General features: G+C 36.7%; 3 protein-coding genes across 3 annotated transcripts; all 3 read right to left on the minus strand.

Moving 5' to 3' along the window:
• Window positions 1-6,418: 6,418 nt before the first annotated feature.
• LOC139118104 (uncharacterized) lies at window positions 6,419-9,584 on the minus strand. The gene is made up of 3 exons (XM_070681401.1): window positions 9,343-9,584; window positions 8,984-9,119; window positions 6,419-8,500 (listed from the first exon to the last, which is right to left on the minus strand). The coding sequence occupies exons 2-3, from the start codon at window positions 9,106-9,108 to the stop codon at window positions 8,038-8,040; spliced, it is 588 nt and encodes a 195-aa protein (XP_070537502.1). The 5' UTR covers window positions 9,109-9,119; window positions 9,343-9,584; the 3' UTR covers window positions 6,419-8,037.
• Window positions 9,585-10,708: 1,124 nt separating this feature from the next.
• Window positions 10,709-16,636, minus strand: LOC139118113 (uncharacterized). Its single transcript, XM_070681411.1, has 3 exons — window positions 16,444-16,636; window positions 15,720-15,848; window positions 10,709-14,061 (listed from the first exon to the last, which is right to left on the minus strand). The coding sequence occupies exons 2-3, from the start codon at window positions 15,827-15,829 to the stop codon at window positions 13,020-13,022; spliced, it is 1,152 nt and encodes a 383-aa protein (XP_070537512.1). The 5' UTR covers window positions 15,830-15,848; window positions 16,444-16,636; the 3' UTR covers window positions 10,709-13,019.
• A 3,652-nt stretch (window positions 16,637-20,288) lies between these two features.
• Window positions 20,289-23,724, minus strand: LOC139118124 (uncharacterized). The gene is made up of 3 exons (XM_070681422.1): window positions 23,591-23,724; window positions 23,151-23,285; window positions 20,289-22,169 (listed from the first exon to the last, which is right to left on the minus strand). The coding sequence occupies exons 2-3, from the start codon at window positions 23,279-23,281 to the stop codon at window positions 20,930-20,932; spliced, it is 1,371 nt and encodes a 456-aa protein (XP_070537523.1). The 5' UTR covers window positions 23,282-23,285; window positions 23,591-23,724; the 3' UTR covers window positions 20,289-20,929.
• Window positions 23,725-25,737: the final 2,013 nt, after the last annotated feature.

Consider the following 25,737-nt stretch of genomic DNA (forward strand, 5'->3'; position numbering starts at 1 on the left):
ATTCGATGTTTTGACGATGGGAGTGAGTACATAATGTTATCAACCTACTAATTATCAAATAGCCTTCAAAGTACTATTATAATGCAATTATTATTTATAGGCACTCAACATTTTTCGAGCCAGTTTTGCATTGAAATATATCATCATATCATAGACCCCCGAGAAAAACAGTTTTTCTCGAGGGTCTATGATCATATCAGACAAAATAACTACACTGGTACGTAAATGTCGAAGTCCTTTGAAAAATGTCTGTTGATTGCAGCAAGTTCAACATGAAGTTCATTACAAGTAACTATTGAAACATTTGAGCCAGTAGTGGGTTGGCGTAGAAAATGAGAATTTTTCACTTGCTGTTAAAGTCTAGGTTGATGCTGTACGTAGTTAGTGTCTCGGGAAATAGATGCGTGTGTGTACAGACACAGATTACAGAATCAAATGCACTACATTTACACACGCTTTTATCGAACAGCGCATTTGCTGATGATAAGAGAAGATATTATTTTCTGGTTCATAAATGATTCTACAACAATTGCATTGTTTTCAGGGAAGTATCAGATCTGTTACTCAGTTTTGCAACATACAAATCTAAAATATGGATGATCATTTTTTGTATTGAGGGAGGTTTTATTAGAGCATGTGTTGACATATATGCTAGTGTTGATTTTTTTGCTTATTTTTGATTGCAGTGTTTATTTTAGATAGCAGTGTTCTCCAGGACATACAGGGATAGCAGCCACATTAGTGTGAACACTCTTGCCAGTGACTATGTATTCCATAAACAGTGCTGTTGTACAACAAGTTGTGACTTGTATCAGCCCGGCGATGATAACTTACTACATCTGTGCATGATGATGCTGTTTCTATTTAAGAGTGCCAGACAGTCTCCTTGACCTTGATAATTACCAAATACACAGTCCCTCTTAGATACAATCACAGTGCAGTAAAAAGCTAAAACATTAGGCCTATCGTCTGGACGTGCAAAATTACAAAGGACAACAATGAATAATTAAACTGTAGTTATAGATATTAAGCGAACACTAGTAAAAACATTTACCACTAGTAAAATATTCACACTATACTGTTTTTGAAAGATATTAATGCTGATGTGAAAAGTCACGTTCGACGGATTCTTTGAAGAGAATTTACTTTTACGAATCAATAACTCCGTAATGTGGTATGAGCACCACTCAATTAAATGTGCGAATTATGGCTTGGTAGTTTCAGGCTATACGTTTAAGAATCGCGTCACAAGCGTTCAGCGACTATATTGTTCAAGTATAAAAACAATCAAGATATTAATGTCTCGGAGGTAAGTACACATACATATCGACAGAGAAATTTAAGGAGATACATACATACTTTATGTCATCCATATACGTCCATTCGTCCTCCATCCTCTGATCACCGTGACTATGTTTGTTTCAGCCAAGTTCAAGTGCAAACACTGTGCACATTTATTTGTATTTCAAGGCCCCAGGCCAATGAAGATCTTTGGCTTACATAATATGAGTTCAAGACATGCGTAATGTGTCTAGTTAGCGATGCCACAGTGTCCGAATTTATGGAAAAACAACATGACTATTTAGAGTGTTAACAATGTTTAATTATCTACAGCTGAATGACGCTGGTGCCTTAACACATTGAAGTGGCCAGACCGTAGATTTCAGTGAATGGTGAAGAACCACTTTCTAATAGCCTGAACATAGACGCCGGTGATAGCGCCCTCAATGTCTACGTTGTAAATTCTGAACAACATTATATCTTGTGGTCAGCGGATCCATACGCAATGTCAATAATATAGCATGCACATACAATAAGAAATTTAGAAAATTTGTCTGCGATGAAGCTTTATAACGAGTGAGTCATGTTAAACTACCCATACACATGTACAAGATCATCGAGAAGGTCAATGACCGTATTTTATTACGAGAGAGCGACAACATCAAAACATTTCTGCCTTGCATTGCAATGTTTTTAATTGAATCTTTGAGAAGATGTCAGATTTCAAGCTGGATATATTTGTTGGCTTTGCCTTTATTCTGCTAAAAGACAGCAATAATAGCAATTAAGTTTATATTTGCGTAAATAATTGCACACAAAGGAAAAAAGACAGGATTTATAAGAAAGCAACGGAAATAAAATTAAATTTGCATATGCTATTCATATGTGAATGATTTCTTACACTTCATCCTTCACGTTATTTGTAAAGTTCAAAATGAAAATGAATTTGTTGGCCACACCCCCTCCCTAGTGTAGAGGTAAACTAGGCCCAAACTTTAAAACGCATAAAGTAATATTCATTAGAGCATGTCATTCTATCTCGAACCTTTCTATAGTTAATTCCAAAAGGATTTATGTGCAGTCATAATGCTTGTTATTTTTGTAGACTATCTTTTATTTTGAATTAAGGTCGTGATAACTCGTGCTATCCTTGTCTTAGAATAGTAAAGGGCACAGAAATTTAAATATGAAATTGAGCGTAAATATCGTCTGAATATACGTTAAGGTCAGTACTAGCACTGCTTTCAACTATAACACGATTGGAAATATTTTGGGTTTATAGGATTTTGAAAAGTTTGTCAAAAATTATTGAAAAATAAGTCACCAGACCATAATTTGTCGCTACAGACTAAGGTAAATTTCTTAATTTTGTTCAATCTACTTGTCAACAAAGTTAAGTTAACTGCTTTTTACTAAATCTAGTCAAATTTGCTTTTTTTCAAATGTAAATACAGTGAAATAAACAAAAATTTTGCAAACTGTACTTATCATATAATTCTGCTGAATGTTTTGAATCTTACAAATTTTGATCCTTTACCTGTTTTTGATATATCACGGTGTCAAATTGCGATTTTGCGAACAGTTTTAACCACTACTTTGTTTGACTGCTGATAGTACATTGTAAACTCTACTATTTTGCTAAACTGTCATTTTCATTGTGTGGTAGATGTTCAGAAAACTAAGGTATTTCATACTTTTGAAGTTAGTACCTCAATAAGGCAAAGTAAAATAGTTAAAATTGTATTTTTTTATTCTATCTACTTAAAAAATACAAGGAGTTCACGTAGCTGGTGAAATATTTGTATTAAAAAGATATTTTGAAATTGAAAAGTTGAGAATGTCTAAAAATTGTTCATGACAACACTACCTTATATTTTCAAGGCCACCTTGAACATGACCCTCTATTTTTCAAGGCCACCTTGGACATGACCCTGTTTTTTTCAGGGCCACCTTGGACATGACCCTCTATTTTTCAAGGCCATCTTGAACATGACCCTCTATTTTTCAGGGCCACCTTGGACATGACCCTCTATTTTTCAAGGCCATCTTGAACATGACCCTCTATTTTTCAAGGCCACCTTGGACTTGACCCTCTATTTTCAGGGCCACCTTGGACATGACCCTCTATTTTCTCAAATTACCAAAACTTGGGGAATGGACAAAACAATAATGACAATTTCAAAGAAAACAATAGGATCTGTCATTTTGAAATGGTAGAAATATATTTATGGTGCAAATTTATCAAAAGTGTCGGGTACCCTATAGCTGAAAGTTACAATATTACAGATTACCCTTAAAAATATGTGAATTGCAAAAACAGAAGAGTAGATGAGCTTAAATTTACTGAATAAACCAATATTACTACAATATCCTATTATCCCAAAATATTTCCAATCGTGTTCTATAGAGCTGAGAGAGAGAGAGAGAGAGAGAGAGAGAGAGAGAGAGAGAGAGAGAGAGAGAGAGAGAGAGAGAGAGAGAGAGAGAGAGAGAGAAGTTCTGCTGTTGAGTTCTATATCCACAACATCCACTCTGTGTAGTTATGGAGTGCGCCCTCGGGTTTCACGTTCAGTTCGCCTGCCTGTATGATGTTATTTATGGTGTATTCAAAACGAGTATGTTCACTTTACCCACGGTCACGATGGTCACTCATCGGTTTGGCTCCCTGAGTTATAGTTCTAGTGATAATCTAAAACCACCTGCTTCTTGAAAAGGCAAAAATTTGGTCAGAGATGACAACCTGTAGACACACTGCATAAAACCCACTGCATCGATAATCCTTCAGGGTAGTTTGAAAAGTAAATTTTCAAATTATTGTCAATTTTGTCGATTGACAAGTTCAATGTAGACTGAAAATTTTGGGGAAAGAGAAATTCGACATTTAAACATCAATGCATTGTTAAATATCGGACATGTGTCAACGCTGTAGTGAATTTTGACTTATTTAGTTTCGACAGGTCATAAATCATGTGATTTACCGCCAAGGTCGTATGGAGAAATAAGATTGTGAACGGCGTCGCTGTTATGTTGAGGTGTTCACAACTCGGGTCAAACCGATGCCCGGACAAAGGGCATCGGTTTGTCTGGTTTGTCTGACCAACTCACTGGTCTGTCTCACAAGGATAAGCACGAAATTCATTCATCCTTTTGATCAAATCTTTAATGTTATCAGTAAAAATATGTAGTTTGTGTCTATGGTCTCCTCTCCCTTTACTGAACAATTTCATGCCCCATGTATGACCCCCGCAATCTTACTTCCGGGTGCTGCCGTTGGTTTCGGTCCGCCATATTGGTTTTAAGCTGCAACTGTTGTGCTTAAAATTGTTATCAAACAACACACTTTTATCAACTGCCTAAGCAAAAGAAGTTATTGCGGGAGTCCAGGGTCCACACTAGGAATGAAACACTGCCACGAGTTGTAAAATCAACACTACATTGCATGGATTCCTTGATCCTGTTATTCTTGGATATTTTGAAGAAAAAATATGCCTGCCAGTATGAAATCCGCTGCGCAAAGGTCATCTCGAAGAGTGGGAAGCGAAATTGTGTGCACCTAGGGAGGACAAACCGTTTTACGATATGGAGCCGCGAAGCCATTAACACATCTATTTAAAAAACATGATATTGAATAACATATTTTAAATATTAAAAATTTTCAAGCATAGTTTTCTGTATATTGGAAACATCAAATATATCGTAAAGGGAAGTGTAATTACAAGCTTTTCCCTGTGAGCTGCCCCTATCTGAAGGATATTATTTGCAGTGACTTTAAAAAATAACTTGCTGTGGTGAAGTGTTTGCAAGCATACTCTTTAGTTTATAATAACAAGCGACCTGGCTGCTGATATAGCTTCACTGTGTAATGTACAGAATAACTATTTGTGACACATGTGTTGATAAAGAGGGTGGAAATCTTTGATTGCTCGTTTCAGGATGGCCTGAGAAAAATGTCGAAAATGGCTGCAAAAATCACAATTGAAGATTCATCATAATTTAAGTATATCACTCTAAAATCATCCCGGAGAACATGTCAACTAAAGCTTTTAAATATTTTTGAGAGACAATTTTTTTTACCAAAAAGAGCAAAATTTGCCCTAAAATACAGATTTCATTATTATTTCAATACATCATAAATAAGAAATCCCCTAGTATACCAAACATCAATGCTATCAGACAAGCAGTCTTAGAGAAACAGTTTTTGATAGAAATGGCAAAAATTGCCCCAAAAATACAAAATTGCAGATTTCATTATAATTTCAATATATCACATTTTGTTCATCTGTAGGAACCTGTATACCAAATATCAAAGCTATCGAAACAGTAGTTTTTAAGAAACAAATTTCTAACCAAAAATGGAAAGAATTGCCCCAAAATACAAATATGCAAATTTCACCACAAGTTGAACAAACCTAACTGAGGGTCACCCCAAGATAACTGAATATCAAATTTCAAAGCAATCGGACAAGCAGTTTCAGAGAAGAATATTTTTTGACCAAAACGTAAAAAAATACCCCAAGAATACGAATATGGAAATTTCACCATGATTTGAACACAACCTAACCGAGGTCACCCTAAGAGAACCGCATATCAAATTTCAAAGCAATCAGACAGGTGGTTTCACAAAAGAAGGTAATTACTGAGGGACGTCGGACGTTCGGACGACGGACGTCGACAGACATTCGGCTTATTGACAACTTAATCGTTTTGACACAGAAGTGCGGTATGGCTCATCTTTTTCGGCATTTTGTCATCGTTAATACCTACACAGTGATAACTTGCAACCCATGATTTTCCTGTACAGTTTATTATTTCTATTGTTTCAATAAGTGAGTATTAAATTGAGTAAAATATCAAAGCAATGATTTTAAATTCTACGCTCAATATCTTGACGTAAGTATGAAACAGAAAAATAATTGCAAACTGCAATCAAACCAAAATATTGTGACAGTGAAGGTCAGTGATAATAATTTTGACTTGACAAAAAAAAAGATTGGTGCATTTCTGTTTCAGCATCGGTCGATTTGGTGGATCTTGGTCTGTGACCTCCCATTGCTTGTTACAACAGAGAGCAAAGCGGGCATTAAATGTTATCTTGTCTTGAAAGACAACACGATGAAAGAATTTGGTACTGTAGTGATTCAGCGTTAATGAGCAAGATCTATTAAGTGAAATACAAACGCCAATATGTTCAACGTACATGTATCCGGTAAGACTATATTGTTTGTAATTCTTTGAAACTGTGTAAAATCAAGCAATAATTTGAATATAAAGTCATCGCTGTAAGATTACACTAAATTGATATAATTTAAGTTGTGTCCAAATTTTCGGAAGGTTATTATCAATTAAGAGTTTACATAAACAACTACGTGAATCAGTCTGAATCTTTCTTCATTGAAAACCATCGATAAAAGCCGCTAATCTGAGGTTTCTCGCGCATCGAAAATGAAAGACTTAACTTCTACTCCTTAAACGTTCCTCAAGCAAATTTTAAACCATTCTCTTTAGACACCAAGAATAAAATGCAGGGGGTCACCCTGCACAAAAGTAGCCTCTACAAACGATAAAAGAATAAAAATATTGTAAAAGTCAGAGAGGCAGGACATTTATTTCAAAGTGTATTCTATCTTCAGAGCAGTCTTCATGCTCACATACCATGAGCGTTTTCCAAAAACTATATGTCCTATGCATAGTTCTGATGCAATTACATTAACAGTGAGATCAATGAATGAACTTGAACTTAGTGAGCAATGTAATAGTGCGACGACACGGATACAGAATCTAATGAAAGAACATTCATTAAACGGCGGGAGAATGTAGATGTTTTAATTATTTCGAATATTCCAACGGAATAAAACTGGTTTCAACAATTTATGAATATTTTCGAATAAATTCGATCGTTGTGTCTCATCCACTGCCTAAGCGTTTTAAAGAATACTACATGAGATTTGGTGCAGAATTTAGCAAACAAAAACGGTTTGTGTAATTTAATTACAGTATAGCTGTTTTAATTGCCATTCAGTTTATCAACAAAAACTTTTGTTGACTTTTCTAAAAGTGACCTCAAACGCTCTTTCATACTTTGAGCTATTTGAAATCGGGCAGGATAGTTATCGCGGAGGACGTCAATGATGCGTCTGCTCCAGATAAGAATATCCTCATCCCGATCAATGTCATTGACGCCGACATCCACCATCATGTGCTGAGCCTCGGCCGGGAATTCTTTCTTTATAAACTCAGCTAGTCCAGAATGGACCGTGACCAACACAGGTATCCCTGCTGCTATTGCTTCAAGACCAACCAAACCGAAAGGTTCACTTCTGGACGCCATGAGTACCAGGTGACTCTGTTGGAGATCTCTTCTGATCTTGTCCTGTGTTCCGTAAGGATAGAGATTGAACTTCAAATACTTCCCTTGGGATGTCAGTCTCTTCAGAATGTACTCTTTGCTTTCTTCGTGTTGGCCCTTTCCTACACCTCTAACTATCCAGATGGGTGGTGACATTTTCATCGAGTGGTACTGGTCTGTGACATGGCTCAAAGCGGAAGCAACAATATCATAGCCCTTCAGATTCCCAACCCTAGCAACTCGTCCGAATGTAAGAATCTGAACAGGGTGGTTTTCTTCCGGCTCTTTGATTGTGATATCAAAGAAATCTTCCTCGGGACAGGGGAGGTACTCAATATGATCTATCTTTTTAGGCAAACCTCTAAATTTTAGATCAAAGTGGTTAAAAATTCGCGGCCCAACAGAAAACACTACATCGGCTTTCTCGGCTGCTTGAAGAATAGCATATTCACGTTGCTCAACTTTTTCAGGTGTCCAGCCTTGTTTATGTTCTTCGATATCTTCTGGAATGACATGGATGAATAAACCTTAGTACCAGGCAGTCGTTGCTTGTGAATGGAAATTGCTGCTTCTGATGTCAAAGGTACGTGTCCAATGATAATATCTAGATTTGGTATTTTTTCCAAGTCAGGAAACTGCACTGGGTGATAAATCGTCAACCAATCCATGTTTGGTTCTCTACTGTCGACGATCTTGGCTTTTACGAGCTTGATACCCTTTTCATATGCGTCATCAATGTCATCCTCGCTTGCGTCCAGAACCGTCACGTACACCTCAAACCCCGCGTTCTTTGCTTCCAAGGCGATCTGACGATTCATTGTAGACAACCCACCTTTGGATGTTCCCCATTCGTCGTTAAGAATCAAAACACTCCTAAAATATCAAAAGGGAAAGATTTTGAAATTAAAAGGCTGTGAATGGTTGTGCAATAGACGTAAATGATTGATGGAAGCTAATCCAGAGCTAAACAAAAAGGCATGTTAATTGAATGTATATAGTGCTTTTTGCATGACGTATGTGCAAGTCCTAAAATGATTCCCAAATATACGTTTGCATTGGGGTGTACAGTTTTGCAATCTTGTGTAACAACAAATATTTGCCATTGTATGTCGCTGCAATTTTGTCTATCATTCAGAGGGTCTAATGATCAGACACAGGAAACCCATGAGTGCTGGTCGTGGCAACCCAGAACCTATTGTTGACCTGCGCGTGCCCTTTCGTTCTATATATAATGTTCATATATCGGTTATTGTGACAGTAATGGAAAAAAGAAGACAGAGGTCCAAATATAGGTTGACCTAGCGATGACTAACCGTGTGACCATTTGTCAGCTTCAAAACTTTGTGAGATTCCTACCTGTGGCAGTCAAGACCCTGCGAGTCGCAAGTACCAGTTCCATATTCAGTTTGCATTGAGACTAGACCCAAAAGATGGCTGCTGACGACAACGAGCATCATGAAGTACATTTGCGGTCGGAACATGGTGTCCAGATCTAACAAAAACAGAAATCGACGAAATTCCCGATGTCAGAAAAGCTAATAGGGGTCAACTTATTCGGCCACAGTGTACGTCTAATTAAGTCTAATGTATGAACAGATACACAAGCGAGGGAGTGGCAGATATCCAATTATGTTTGATAACAAAATTACATATTTTGTTTCTGAAACGTTTAAACACACGCTTGAATGACCGCCAAGAAGGAAATAAGTACATACCTTATTGGTGATCTGGAAGTATTAAGAAACCAAACAATATATGCGTAATGGCGACTTTTGATAACTGCCCACACTGCTAGTTTCGATAGAATGGTGTCAGATACCAGGTAGCCAATGAACTGTGTCTGAATATTTGAGAATCTAGCCTCGTCTAAAGTCCACTGTACATGCGAAAGAATGAAGAAAACAATCACGCCGCCGAAACGGGCTTTACTTGCAACTCAACTCATTGAAACCAAAGTGGGTCAGGTCATCATACCCCATTCAGTCGTACCTGGAATTGTAAAACATTAACAAGTACACATAATGACAAACAAGATGGTGGCGCACTCTCAGTTGGTAGCTAGATGGTGAAACAGAGCATCAGAAACTGTGATTCTTAATGAAGCTGGTGTAGTTGCCTTTTCTTAATCTCGCAGGAGACGATACCCAGTGATGCCACTCTCACAAAGTGTACACATATTGGTGCCTGTTGACCACCCGGAAAATTTAACAACTGTATTCTGTTTTTCTGTTGAACTAAGTGTAAAGAAAATATTATTACGTTGATAAATAAGTAAGGTAAGATTGCTTTTTCATCAATAACGGCTGTATTACAGGGAATGGCAGCTAAGAAAGTCTAATAGTAGAGAAAACTAGCAAATACAACTTGGGAGCTAACAACCTAAGATTGACCTACCCTCACCTTTCCATTCAATATAGTATACCCTATCGCTGCTACACGTGGCAGTATAGATCCACATTCAACCAGCTATTTATTAACTAGTTATAGGGTTAGGCACGGCACAGAATGTTTGGTTTAGCTACCTGTTCCATTTTGTTCAACAAAGCAATGCCTTCACCAAGTGACAACCACATAAATCACTATATATTGAAATAGTTCATCATGTTGATAGTTTTGGTATTCAGGTGTCGGGGACGTGCTAGCAGATGTTTGGTTTCTCTATTTTGTCAATATCAACATATCATGTGTAGGCTATATATGGAAACTATATTCAAATTATTGACAATGCCTCGTTGACACGTTGACGCTAGATCAACATAACATAGCACATACAGTCTTACCTATGTGTAGTACATGACAGCAGCCAGCATAGATCATTTCAGAATAGAGGAAACGACGTCTAGTAGCATACATGAACCGTTGTATTTAAATATTAAATGCCCTACAAAACAATGCTAGAAAATAATCCTGGCATTGATGAAGACGATTGTATTGATTTCCATGTTTCTTTTTAAAATTTAGCTGGAAGGACAGTAAAGGGCATGTTTATATTTCTATGAAAGTTTGACAACGTAGCACTTAACACACACATTGTTATCTCTTGGTCAATTAAACATGTAGACAGTTACTTAAGCGCAAGCCATAATTAACCAAAATGTTTATTCAATTTCAAAATCAAGTTCGCCTCTTAACCCTTCAATGCCCCGTCACGCTTCCTTTACAGAAGAAAACAATGGAATCACCCAAGGACTAGGAAGATTGCAAATACAGCAACACCTGAGCAATCATATTGTCTTTATCAACAAATATAAAATATAAGGTGCATGTGAACAGACTTATCATGTGACTCATAAGTGCATGTTACTTATTAAAACGTAGAGTAGGCAATATACCATTTCACCGACACGAAATACAAGTAAAAGTACAGGTAACCGTCATCAAGCACGTTTGAAAAATAACATTGAGTGGGGCCAAGACAGTGTTTAATGGAAAGAAAGCACCGACTCTGGCTGAACGCAGGAGAGTATTATAAATCGGAGACAGTCGGCCAGAAGGTATTAATGTATTTTTGAGAACAAGCCATAGACTCAATGTAATTTTTTGCTAGTGTTTTAACCACTATGATGGTGTTGCAATCGCTTTACTGGAGTTCTGTGTTTTACCGCTGAAGCACACCGAGGGCAGACTTAAATTTAAAAAAGTGAAAATCGGGGGGCATGTATATATCGTGGTATCTTTGGCTTGCATGTTTATGAAAGCATCCGGCGTTTGATTTTACTTTCATTGGAAGATTCATAGCCAAATAAATGTACCGTAGTTTAGACCCCTTCGTTTTGGCATCTGGCAGGCTTGTGTTATTTGGACTTTCGATAGACTGTAGACTTTGACTCCATTACTCTAGTATGACCTTCGACCAATGTATATCAATATTTTGTACCACTTTGTAAAGCAATTTTTGAACATCGGTATTTGGTAAAGATGTAAACATACAAAAAAAAACATGCGTAGTAAAGTGGTTGAGTTTATGATTTGCTGATCTCTGCCGAGGTCAGAGCCAATAGCACTCTCTCTGCAGCGTGACGTTATTGTAGTTGAACCTTCCAAAAACGTGTCAAAAATCAAAATTATTGACCACGTTAAATGTAATTAATGAAACTTAATATTAATAACTCTTAACCACATACGTTTTGATTACATGATACAATTAAGTCACGAGGCGGGCATCGTGCCCTAAGTAACTATTTTGGCTGATGCTGTAACTATTTATGTGCCCGGGCTAGTTCGTATTGTTAAGACAAAAAAGTGGTGATGTCAGCGATTTTCTTTTAAAATAAATTTATGAAAGCTAATAACTAACTCTAGGGAGAATTAAATGGAAATAACAAAACTGTAAAATTCATTGTACCTAGATTAGCTGGGACGGCACAAGACTCCTAAATTACAGTTTCCAAAGAGTGGAGTCCAGATAGACACTGTTGAGTGAGGAAGTGAGTGTTTCTCTGGCTACAGCTTGATGTAGATCTGAACCGTGCAGAGTTCACAGAGCAAAATTCCAAGTGTGGAGGTGTTGAAGTGAATCCCAAGTCTGGTGAAAATCTGTGCCGTCCCGTATTTACACTGAAAAGAAGCTATCCAGACAACACAAGAAACTTCTAGACTTTCCATTGATATACTAATTACAATTCTAAGAATGTCTTTACTTATAGTGAACATGACCTTCAGAATGTTCTTCACTAATTAAACTGGTAATGCATGGGAAAGAATGACCTACATAATATTATCAATTCCAGGAGAATTGAATATGTATGTAAGAATTTAATTAATTCATCACTTCATATTGCAAATAGTGTACATCTCTAAATGTAAATGTGACATCATGTTGCGACATCATCAGCAACAAAAAGCAGAAAGAAAAATGATTAAGTTATCTTCAGTTATGATTAGCTCTTAAGCAACAGTGAACGTTTTATCTTACTGATCCATTTTGGTTTTCTGTGTAATGTCCTAAATATCTCATCATAATGATAATCATTTTTATTTGTTTGTAGAAGGGTGCAGCAAATTACACAGGTGCTATGTTCTTCTTTGACATATCCATTAAAAAGGAAATTCTTAAATAAGTGGCACAATACATATAAGTGGTCTGTGTGGATTAACTTCAAATGAATATTTGACTATGTATGGTTCTTTGAACATTTTACATTATTCGCCATCTTGTTTAATGTGTGTATATAGGTGCTTAGTCGACTACGTTATATTTCAACATGAAGCATAACCTAATACATCAGTAAACTCTTTTCGAGACAATTTTATAGATTCTAACTGTTCTAGCTTCTGTTTCATGTCTTGTGCCAATCAAAACGCATATTGTAATTGTAACGTAAAACATTGATGATACTGTCCCGCCAACTATCCGCATCCTCCTGAAGATTAACATCAGATACAGCAACGTCTATAGGATAACGCTGTCGGCTACAACAGGGAATTCGTTCTTGACAAACTCAGCAAGTCCGGAATTAGATGTTATCAGTACTGGTATACCGGCTGCTATTGCTTCCAGACCAGCCATACTAAATGGCTCACTTCTAGAAGTAACGAGCATTAGGCGACTTTGTTTCAGCTCTGTAATGATCTGTTCTTTAGTGCCATAAGGCAAAAGAGACAGCTTCAAATGTTTTCCACCAGAAGGAAGTGTGTGCAGTATATGCTTCCTTATGTCGTCATGGTCTTTCTTGGCTATACCTCTGATAATCCAGATTGGCAACTTTTCTTTAAAATCATGATATTCCTTAGTAACACGACTCATTGCCAAGGCAACAATGTCGTAAGCCCTAAAACGGCCGACATCAGCCAAACGTTCCATCGTCAATATTTGAATGAGTTCGTTTTTCTTCGGACGTTCGCGTCTGATTCTAAAGAAATCATCCTCAGGGAGGGGAAGGTACTGATAGTGTCTCACATCATTACCTATGCCTTTTAATTTCAATTGAAAATGGTCATAGACCCTTGGTCCGACAGAAAAAAGGGCATCAGCTTTCTTTGCAGTGAACAGCACACTTTCTTCCCATTCTGCACTTGTTATAGACGTCCAGTCATCTTTATATTCTGCTATGTCATCAGGGGTCTCATGGAAAAACAAGACGACTTTAACGCCAGGGAACAATTGGTCACGGATGGAAAATGCTGCTTCAAATGTTAAGTCGACATGGCCTATAATTGCTGTTAAGTTACTTACTCTTCGATCTATGTCAGTGAAATGTGCTTTGTGATAACACTTTAGCCAGTCAAGGCGAGGATTGTCCTCGCAATCAGTTCCATTTGCAATAAGGAGATCGATTTCCTTGTCCTTTGCATCTTTGATTTCATTATCAGTCGCTTTCAGCACTGTCACATAAACCCGGAATCCAGCAGCCTTGGCATTCAAAGCTATCACTCGATTGAGACTTGATATACCACCTCTTGATATTCCCCACTCGTCGTTGAGAATAAGAACACTGCGTCGAAAAAACATACATGAGAATAAAATAAACTTCGATGAGAAAATTATCAGTTGTCATTGAATAATGAGATAAATTAAATTTAAAAGAAAAACGATAGAACTTCAATGATTGAATTTGAATTGTATTCACGTTTAATCTTTTAAATATTAGGGACGGATGCCATTGCCTATGACTAATGGAATGCACACAACTTTTTCATCAGTAATGATCAAAGTCCCTAGACTTAGAACTTAACACGCTGGAACTAAATTGAGATAATTGGATAGTTATGTAATGTCAGCTTAATCTGCAAATTTATGCTCATCTGCATTTCTTTTTAACTTACACTCTTGTTTTTATGAGTAATTTGTAATATTGCAACATTCAATTATAGGGAAGCTAAGGCTTTCGAGAAATTTGAAAAAATATGAAGATCCAATTATCGCCAAAATTAGTTCAAATCGTGTTGACTTTTTTTAAAAATTACTGAAATATACAAATTACCAATCAACTGATACAACATGTTTCATCAGCTTTAATGTGCTTAACTGATATTGTTCATAAAAGTACAGATCGTCAAGTACCTGACATAAAGATACAACTATCTTTTTCTGATACAATATCATTTGCTCATCAATTTACATAGTAATTGTCATAAAGTTTGGCAATTTAAAAGATCTTCTATTCCTGTTACCCTTAATTGAGAAAATTCCTTAGATATGCAAATTATTAATCAGCTGATGTTAAAATACTCACTGACTGTCATGAATATCATATTAGAGTATCTTCAACGTACATAGGAAGTTTTAATCAACTTTGATCATGTCTATTCACATATATACCTCATGAAATTTCGTTAAATATCCAAATTAGTAAAATGTTGAGGTAAAAATGCTATATTGCTTCAATAATGTCATATCATTTTATCATCAATATAGAAAACATTGTAGGCTTGGATTAAGTCACACAGCAAATTTCATTTAATATGCAAATCAGTAATAAGATGATCTAGAACTTCTAAAACCGACTTTCGGTTATAATATATTAAGGTACCATCCATGAAAATAGCAAGTCTTATCAACTTTGGTCGACTCAGTTCAGGTATATATCTTAAATGACGAAAGTTCAGCAAATATACAATTTAGCAATTAACTTTCATGTCCCCCTTTTATGACTTTCACGGCTGATATATCCTAGTATGATGAATATTTGTAGCACATCCTATCAAATGTTGTGAACCTGTCCTCAATGTTTAACTGATTTTTCTATAATAATTAATTATGCCAGTAAGCATGGAATATGCAAACCACACCAAAAATAAGTTATAAGTTCTTGCTATTTCTAAACAGACACTATGAATAAGATTTGATTCTGATCTGATAAGCCGTTCTTGATATATTGTACCGACAGCCAGACAGTTAGACAGGTAGATTCAGAGACAGACATCGGTGCTACATTATCTCACTTGTGTGATTACGTTACCGGAATGTTGTGTTTTTCTGTCAGAAAACGCATATGTTTCGAAAGCATGTTTCAAAAGCGTTACTCGAGCAAACTTTGTACCGTATAATGTACTCGGTTTCGCCTCGTACATTATGTCGTCTAAGGTTTGCTTTCGTCTATTGTAAACCAGGAGGGTGAGATTATCGCTTTAATAATTTATACATACATACCTACGGTCTTTGATGCTAGATCTCTCTCCAACGTGACATGTGTCGGTGTTTGCCTCATTGACATTCCACAAAAAGTTATTATACATGCCATAACTATAATCGTACAGCATGTTGGGAGCGCCATATTGTCTACAATGAAATGCATTTGAATTAACTTGACGGAAAGGGACATAGATGAAGATATAAAATAACAAATGTCTACAAGTCAGCAGGTCAGTGCACATGATTGAATTATTTGGCGGATGTTTAAAGAAAAATACATAGCTGTTCGGGTAATGTGTGCATAAATATGAGCATTCTTTCAAAGATGTCAATTGTCAATGAGCCAGAATTTGCCAAGCACACAGTTTTAGCTAGATATGATGTATTTTATCTCAATTGAAATTACAAGAACGTAAACGACTTAAATGATCAAGTCATTTTACAAAAGGTCAAAATGGTCAACTTTGTAATTATTCACATTTGTCTGCCCTATTAACAATGACGTCACGCGCTTGTTTCCAGCAAAACTACAATTAGATATGACAAGTTTGATGAGGGTCGAGTTTACGATGATTTGTCATCGCCGTCGACCTTATAATGTTAAGGTTCCCGTTTTAGCTTTGATTAGGGTTAACTCACAAGGAAGTAAAGTTGTCGTCACATACATATTACATTGGACCCTCTGATACCGCTGACAACTTGAAATGGCCTCACTTAACAATTAAATGTCCTTGGCACTTACCGATAGTACCACCAGCTTTGAAGATCGACGAGACAATATAATACCTGTCGTCAACTAGACAAAGAATATCAAAGAATAACCAGTTGATTGGTATGAAACAATACAGTCGAGGGGAATCCCCCTCTGTTGTATGGTATAACACAATGCATGACGAAACTGTGGATTTCCTCGAACTGTTTTCTTACGTCAGTGTGTATACGCATGATATGAATGCTGAACAAAGGTTGAATTTTAACCACAGAGCAAACACGTTTGAAAGAGCTGTCATGCCAATGAATTCAGTTACACGTTGGTTAATCTCAGATTTTAACACTTTCTTATCGTGGAAAGAAAGTAATATCTCTAAATATTTGTCATATTCTGTCGAAATCTACCATTTCACATAGGAAATGTCAAATTACCCAAGATTGAAGCTTATCTTGCAATTTGGGTAGCACCTCTATGAACTTTGAAGTTTGTAACATGATAAGTGACCACGGTAGTAGCATATAATTACAGTGCCAACAACGCACGGGCATCGCAGAAGTCAACCTCGTCTATGCAGATGGTCGTACCTTTTGAAAGGAAACGACGTTAAAATTTTAAGACCATTACATACAAAGGGTTAGATACGGTAATGATGCTAGTATTTACTAAAAGTTGTTGTCAAAGTAGATTATGTTTGCTTTTTACGGTACAATTATTACGTCAACAAAACACCTTAGTGGGTGCGTTGCTTTTGGTTTGTAATGCCTACATGACTCAACATACAAATTAAAGCCTTTGGTAGCTTCTGACAGTATACAGTGACTTATTTGGCTTTCAATTATCCTTTATTATTTATAATACTATATATAATTATAACTCTATATAACTCTCTCTCTCTCTCTCTCTCTCTCTCTCTCTCTCCTCTCTCTCTCTCTTCTCTTCTCTCTCTCTCTCTCTCTATATATATAATGTATATATGTATGTATGTATATGTGTGTGTTGTATGTATGTATGTATGTATGTATGTATGTATGTATGTATGTATGTATGTATGTATGTATGTATGTATGTATGTATGTATGTATGTATGTATGTATGTATGTATGTATGTAACTCAGGAACTACTCAGGTGATAATTGTATCATTGTTATACTTGGTTTGTAGGTACCATAGGCCACGCACATTTAGCTTTATTGATTTTATGCCAATATTTGCTGCTTTATATTTGTAATGAAGTATTTCCTCCGTTTTTATCATACGTGTGAAAAAAACTCTTTTTTTCTGAAATCAATAGTCTGATTGCTTCAAAATTTGCTTTACAGGTTCCCATGCATGACCAAAATAGGAGTCACTGAAATTATAGTAATATTTGCATATTTGTATTTTGGGGAAAATTTTAGCTGATATTTGGTTGGAACATCTTGTTTGGAACTGGTTATACCATCATTTTCAAGTTTAATGTGCAGGCAACTATGCGGTGAAAGATTTCACATCTAAATGAGGTGTAAGGTTAATTTACAAATGAATTTTCTTATTATCGGTCGGAATGCAATGCAATATGTCCACTAGTACTGAGTATTGCTGTAAAGGGGAGCACATAGTCATTGGCACTATTTTTAATTTTGTCATGAAGTACGCTCTAATTGTCCGCACCAAGGCTGTTTAATCACATCAGAGTTCCTTCTTGAGACGTCATCTTTGTTAGATTATAGGTCTCACAAAATCACACCAGTCCTGATAAACATTACTGTTTCACAGTTCACAACAATTATAGTGTATACAACAATATCAGGCTATCAGACTATATTGTCAGTAAACATTCTCTTCCCCTTTTCGAAGTAAATGTTGTCATAAGGAACAAAAATTAGAATAAAGTAGTATTTTGACCTTACTTTTTCTTTTCAGAGTTTTGTTATAAAAGAACACATGGTTAAACTATCTAGTTAATTTAAAGAAACAATTTTTTGAAACTGTGGTAACAGTTATTGAAATTAATTTCAAACATCACAAATGTTTAAGGTTCCAAGACAAGAAATGTGACCTTTTTAATCTAACAATTCTCTAACGGTTAATAAAATCAGAACCCCCGTAAAGTATACATTTTCTGAAAGCCTAAATATATGGGAACATTTTGGTAACCACAGTGTCACCATTATTTACATAACTATCACGTGACAAGATAATTTGCATAACCTTTCAAAAGTCGGTTTTCCCTATGGTTTGTCGCAATACTTCAAAATATCTTACTCAAACTTGCTGGAATGCAAGCTGTCACAATGCTCTTTCAAAGTGTGTCTCAGATTTTGCAGCACAATTTTAACGAAATCAACTATGGTAAAATTCACTGCTCTGGAAGTTTTTCTGGCATAAAAACTGTTTAAGAAGGTTTAAAACAATTCTGAGACACACTTTTGAAGACCTGTAGGATAGCTTGCACTCACATGAATTTCAGCCACATATCTCAAAGCATTGAAACAAAACATAGGGAAAACCGATTTTTGAAAGGTTATGCAAATTACCTGTCACGTGATAGTTATGTAAACAATGGTGACACTTTGGTAACCAAAATGTTTCCCTATATCTAGGCTTTCCGAAAATATACAATTTACGGGGGTTCTGAGCTTATTAAACACTAGAGAATTGTTAGTTTAAAATGGTCAATTTCTTGTCTTGGAACCTTAAACATGCCTGGCATATGCATGTGACTCATTGTGTTTCGAAACTGCATTCCATGGATTTCTTTGTCGAAACTGCCTATGCGTGGCTGCATCACCTGTTGTTCAGGCAAGTATTGTAGTGTCTCACAAGAATCAATTTAAGAGCAAAAAGAGTGAGAGGCAAACGTAAACGCTATGCTACCCGGCCGCTGGTTGATATTTTTCAGAAATTATAAAGTTATCGTAAATACGCCCTAGATTCTTGGATGTAATTCAATCTGTGCAGGACAGCCAGAACGTTTCACATAATATTGGTGCACGTTTTCACCAGGAATCACCAGGAAGTAAAATGTTAGTGCCGTCAGATATGAGGACAATTTGAAATAAGGACAAGTACCTGTGAATAAGCAGGTTAGGTGTGACTCATTCAGTTGGGTAAGATGATCGTAGTTTCGATATTTCGTCACGAAAGCAAACTATAAAGCGATAAGTGCAGTAAACATGAATGGCATTCAGGGGTCGTTAGGTATACAGTAACCTGTAACCAGGTGCTTTAAAAATGTAAAATACCGTTGACGTATGAGGACCTTTTGACCTTTCGTCAGCGTAGGTCTGTGATAATGCATTGGCCGATCCATGAAAAAAATAGCCTTTTCTGTGATAAAAACGGTCAGCATGGTGACACTATTTTAAAGCAATGAAATGAGGAATACTACGTTTTTGTTTCAAGTGACTTTATATGCAACAACAGTGTTGATATAATTATCAAAGCCGCCATAATTTTTTTTGGAATAAAAACAACAGCATTAAAGCGATTAAATCCATGTACTTCGAATAGGGCCTTTCTTCAGTCCGACAAAGTATAGTTAAGTTGTTACACTGACAAAGAAAACATACAAACGTATTCTGGTCGTCATTGTTTCAATTCTTCATAATTTGTGTTTGTTCTTTGTTTAAAGTCAATCGATGATCTGACATGAATTGTTACCATAGTAGGAAAGGCATGCGCGTAGTGCCAATTGATACAGGGGACATTTCGTCTAGGACGAAGAAAAAAGTTTACTTTTGCTTATCATTGTAATCATATTTATTGATTTCAGTGCTAACATACTATTGATGTCAACATTGAACGAATACATCGATGACTCGCTTTAACCACTGACTAGATAACAGACACAGATTTTGAAAAGCGCATTTCATCCATGAGGTTACGCAATCTACTACAGCCTAGACGTTTGTTTGCTTGAAAACTCGTTTAAAGTCGTACAGGTTTGAAGAAAAATTAGAAAGCATTACATGGTACTTATCTTATCTATTTGAGGTGGTAGTAAAATTAGAAAAAAGCACTATGTTTGCAATCTGGAGGATGAAATCATTTCGTGACAATGTTCAGCTTATTTGTATATCAAGTAGCATGGAAATATCAACAGTTTGATATTTTCTGTTTGGTTGAGATCGTTTGCAAACTGCATAGCATTCGTTCAAGCGTTTCTGTAATGAATGTCTTACAACTTGTCTAGATATTACTTGTTGACTATATGATATGACTAACAAATAAAAGTTTGACATATCGTATACTATCAAATCTTTGTATGATAATGATCGATGATGGCAGCATATAATGGATAATCATGTGAAATGACAAACAGCTTCGGCATTAGATTATTTTGCATTAGTTAACTGTATAATGAGCCAGGTGCATGGTAATTAGGAATATATGGTCGTAGCAGTTTTTTCTGCAAATTCTAAAAATACCTCTATGAAACCACAATTAAAAGGGGAAATTTCTTGCAAAACACCCGATTATTTAAAATGAATTCAATTGTATGAATGTTCGAACCCATATCTTTTAATGTGATGTTTTACGTGGTTATCTTAGCTTTTAACAAATCCTGGAATATCTTCTTCGACATGTCAATTGTTTTACAGTTATACAGTTCATTTTTTATTTTCTGTGCCACGTCAAATCGTACATCGTAATCGTAACGCAATACATCAATGACACGATCACGCCAAGTGTCTATGTCATTATCAATGTCCACGTCATTCACGCCAACATCGACGATCATCTGGTTGGCTTCGACAGGGAATTCTCTCTTGATGAACTGAGCCAGACCAGAGTTGACGGTCACCAGTACTGGTATTCCTGCTGCTATTGCTTCAAGACCAACCAAACCGAATGGTTCACTTCTGGACGCCATGAGTACCAGGTGGCTCTGTTTGAGATCTCTTCTGATTTTATCCTGTGTTCCGTAAGGATAAAGATTGATCTTCAAGTACTTTCCATGATTGGATTTGAGCCTGTTCCTAATGTACTCATTACTTTCGTCGTGCAGCCCCTTTGCAACACCTCTCACGATCCACTTTGGTGGCGGCAATCTCATGGTGTGATATAAGTCAGTTACGCGACTCAAAGCGGATGCAACGATGTCGTACCCTTTCAAATTCGCTACACCAGCCACGCGTCCAAAGGTCAGGATCTGAATAGGGTGTGTGTCCTTTGGCCGTGTAATGTTAATATCAAAGAAGTCATCTTGTGGTCTTGGTATGTATTCTATATGCTTTACACCCTTAGACATAGCTCTGAATTTGGAATCAAAGTGACTGTAGATTCTAGGGCCAACAGAAAATACAGCATCGGCTCCCTCAGACTCTGAAAGAATGTTGCTTTCTCTCTCTTCAACTTTTTCAGGGGTCCAGTTCTCTTTGTGGACTTCAATATCCTCAGGAATAACATGGATGAAGAGGAATACTCTTGAATCAGAAAAGCGATTCTTTCTGATTTCAAGAGCAGCTCTTGAGGTCAGAGGTACATGACCTATGATAACTTTTAGGTCAGATATTTCCTCTAAATTAGGGAAATGAACTTTATGGTAAACCTCTAACCAGTCAATGTCTGGTTCAGTGTTACCTATTGTCTCTGCAATTATTAGATTGATTCCATGTTCTTCTGCGTCATCAATGTCATCTTCATCTGCCTTCAGAACTGTCACATAAACTTCAAACCCAGCTTCCTTGGCTTGATAAGCTACCTGTTGATTGAGACTTGATATTCCACCTTTCGATGTTCCCCATTCGTCGTTTAGTATTAAGATACTACCTCTGTCAAAAAAGGAGAGCAATACATTACACTTATGGTATGTTTAACTTGGATACGTATCTGAAATCACAGGACAGAAATTAAATATTGCAACAGTCATTGTGAGTTCGTAAAGGACGACCAGAAAAGTCTGATATCACGTTGGGTTAAAGGACATAAAATAACAGGTATAGGTATAAAAACAGCACTTTCAAATATCCATCACAGTTGATAGGATAAGGGCTTTAGTTATCTGGCAGTCGGCATGTCTCTCCATCTATTTCTCGCTGTTGTACTTGTTGATTTACAGTCTGTTTGTACAGTGCGAGTCATAAATTCTAGAAAACGTCAACATTTGATTCTGCATGCATTAATGCCTGTACCCTCGTTCAACAAAAAATTAAGAACCCGTGACCTCGCTTCTACGTTGATTTCTCTTTGTAGGTGCATTGTCATCCGTTTGTGGCATTTGCTTAAATAACCACGTGACAGGCATTGAGTTAAAAACGTTTACATGATTTTGACAGATGATATTCCAAGGAAATGGCACGGTAAAGTATTATGTCAAGCGCATTGCTACCTTGCATTATTGTTTTAAATCATCTCAAATTCACTGTAATATGACTAACTGTCTAGATTTTTAGCAATCTTTTACTTTCACTGTCTTTAAATACTTTTGGCAAAAAGTAAACATTTCTACGTTTACCTGACGCAATTTTGTATTAATCTGTTTCTTGAAATGCTAAGTATCTAAGACGACGCTATCTTTGCGTTAGAGTAATAACAATCAGATGCTGCAGAAAAATAATTTTAATTCTCACCAGCAATAACGAGAAATGTATACAGTATTAAGCTGCTGAAAAGAGCGTACGAACAAAGAGGAATGGATGAAACGAGTAACTAGGGCAAGCTTGACTTATTGTTTACAATGGTGGTGCTACATTGAACACGTATTGGTCAAGATAATTTGCATATCTTTGTCAATAAAAACTTTAAACTCTCACCTCTGATCCATGCAGTCAAGCTGGTTTGCGTCGCAGGTTCCAGAGTTCAGGTCACTGCACATTGACACGTTGATTACCAGGCAACACAACAATGCCAGGCATAGTCCTTTTATGTTTCCGTCGCCGGCCATGACACTAGCAGGAAGAAACGACATAAAATACAGACGATTTTACATGCCCTATATTCTGTGTCTCTACGGTATTGTTGTGAACTATTTTTGCTATGAACGTAAGAAATCACTTTGTCAATGAACGTAGTTCTCCTAACTACCGATGCTTCCGGTAAGCTCACGGTATTTGAAACAATGCCATACACAAGAGGCTTTCAGATTTCGAACAACACAACAACATATAACAGGTTTTGTCACGGGACAACTCTTGAAAATGTTACAGCGAATGAACATGCTTTGAAAAACTTAGGATATATCTACAGTACATACCTGAAACACCTGTTCGAAAATTGCTCAGACGTACACCGTGTAGGGAGAAGTTGTTAGTGTCGATGATTTTGATAACGATTCGTTTTAGTTTCGATATTTCGTCATAGGGTGGGTCAGTGAGTGACCTATCATTGCAAATTGTGATAGGTAGATCGAAACTTGATATTAGTGATTGACATGCATACGTTTAATTGCACCAGCTCAAATTGACATCGATATCACAAGATGGAAAATGTTACGCCCGTGTGTTTAGATGACGTAGTCGCGATAAAGTATACAGTTGTGGTAGCAGACTATGGCTAGATCTTGGTCTAACACAAGCACATCAGTTAAGTGTAAAAAACTGGGTCACGCGTCCAGTATGTCACACTTTTTGAACTGCTCTATTGTAATTTTATTCCGTGAACAATGCACACTGAAGAGAAAATATTTAATTAGTTTAGCCGTTTCCGACATGCACGAGTGAAAAAAGTTACGTCTGTGAAATTAGCGTTTTGAGATATTGATGCAATGAACAGACAGGAAGCCATTGTGCGACACCTGCGATAAAAGTTACAGGCGTTGAGGGCGCATATCTAAAATATTTGCCGTATGATCATGCCTATTCAACACACTCACTGCCTAAACAAGAACGTTTTGAAATTACCTTCTGTGTAAGTACTGCGCTAAAAGACTGAATCAAAGTGTATGCTAAGCACTTCATGCAAGATAAAGTAACTTATAGGCCAAAGTAATTAAATTCTTTGTTTTGCGTCCCAACCCGCTTAGGTTTTTAAGGTTTTCATAAAAAAACACACACAGTGTATTTGAATAGGAAATTTTAGGACGTGGCCGCTTAGCTTTTCTGGACTAAAATTTTGGTACAATTTTTTATTTGCTGCAATCAAATAACATTGTGTTAATTTTCTTGTGTGTGTTTTTCAGCCGCTTAGACGCGTACCTTTTCCCATTTAGAGTGGACGCAAAACAAAGAATTTAATTACTTGGCCTAATTATAGGTCTCTAAAATTCACACATGAATAGAGGGACTATCGACATCTGTCATCAGAATCATGCTGTGGTTAACATACATTATGACTTTCCGCCATATTACATGCACTCTTGCCCTCTCAAAGCGCATGAAGCAAACACCATTTAATAGTGTTTCCTGAAAAGGAACTTTCTCTCTAACACGGAATAATAGTCAGGTTCTGCTACAAGTTTTACATAAATGTGAATGATCGCGCGACATTCCGCAGAGTCACAAAATGTGAAACTCAATTATTCATAATGCGTCATGTTTGACTTTCTCCATATTCAACACCCAGCATAACGATGATGATGATGATGATCATGAGGACGATGATGATGATGATGATGATGATGATGATGATGATGATGGGGTGGAGGAGGAGGGGGAGGAGGGTGTTAGATGCAACTGCAATCGAACAACTTCTGTAATGTTTTGTCTGTCGGCCAATGCAAAATTTTAAAAGAGAATTTTTAGAACCTAAGGATTGCCGGGTTTTGCGTTGAAATTTCTTAAAGTGTGCCTGGCGAATGATGGAGATATACCAAAAATCAACTACGTGTTGACCTGGATGGAGGCTGCTAACTGTTAGAGTGTGGCCGTTACCAGCACAAGGCACTGCTCGGTAAGTCTTTTCAAAATGCAACTGAAATGTCCAGGATGATCGCTGACTAGAAAGCATACACGTGTTTTTCGGGAAAGGAGGAAGACAATTGCGATAGCTAAAGCGAATTCTGAAACAACAATCTCGGTGAATGTTCCCAGTAGCATGACTTGATGCAAGTTTTCTTACCAGAGGGGGCTCAGAAGTGTCAAATATTTAAATGATTTGCATTCCCCGCTAAGCAAATCAAAGCATATGCAATGCGTGTCATGCGGTAACGTATGTTCCGTATGGAATATGGACGATTCAATATTCTCTCTGTGACATATAGAGCATTCAGTAGCTGAACGTAAGGTAGAATGCACCACGGGGACAGATTCGGACTCTCAAACGTTTACAATTCTTTTCCGATCTGCAAGTTGTAGGGATCATTTTAAAGCTCTTGGTGTATGAAAAATTTTCACCGTTTGAATGTTTCGAAAATCAAAACTTACATTTTTCTCCACATAGTTAAGACATTTGAATTTCAATATT

Source organism: Ptychodera flava, chromosome 2 (assembly GCF_041260155.1).
Source record: "Ptychodera flava strain L36383 chromosome 2, AS_Pfla_20210202, whole genome shotgun sequence".
NCBI classification, from domain to species: domain Eukaryota; kingdom Metazoa; phylum Hemichordata; class Enteropneusta; family Ptychoderidae; genus Ptychodera; species Ptychodera flava.

Excerpts from the sequence above, each read along its gene's own strand:
- LOC139118124 (XM_070681422.1), bottom strand. The coding sequence starts at position 23,281 with ATGGCCGGCGACGGAAACATAAAAGGACTATGCCTGGCATTGTTGTGT. Across the intron at positions 22,170-23,150 it reads CTTGACTGCATGGATCAGAG|AGGTAGTATCTTAATACTAA; the intron begins GTGAGAGTTTAA and ends CTTTTTTGACAG.
- LOC139118104 (XM_070681401.1), bottom strand. The coding sequence starts at position 9,108 with ATGTTCCGACCGCAAATGTACTTCATGATGCTCGTTGTCGTCAGCAGC. Across the intron at positions 8,501-8,983 it reads CAGGGTCTTGACTGCCACAG|GAGTGTTTTGATTCTTAACG; the intron begins GTAGGAATCTCA and ends TTGATATTTTAG.
- LOC139118113 (XM_070681411.1), bottom strand. The coding sequence starts at position 15,829 with ATGCTGTACGATTATAGTTATGGCATGTATAATAACTTTTTGTGGAAT. Across the intron at positions 14,062-15,719 it reads TCTAGCATCAAAGACCGTAG|TGTTCTTATTCTCAACGACG; the intron begins GTATGTATGTAT and ends TTTTCGACGCAG.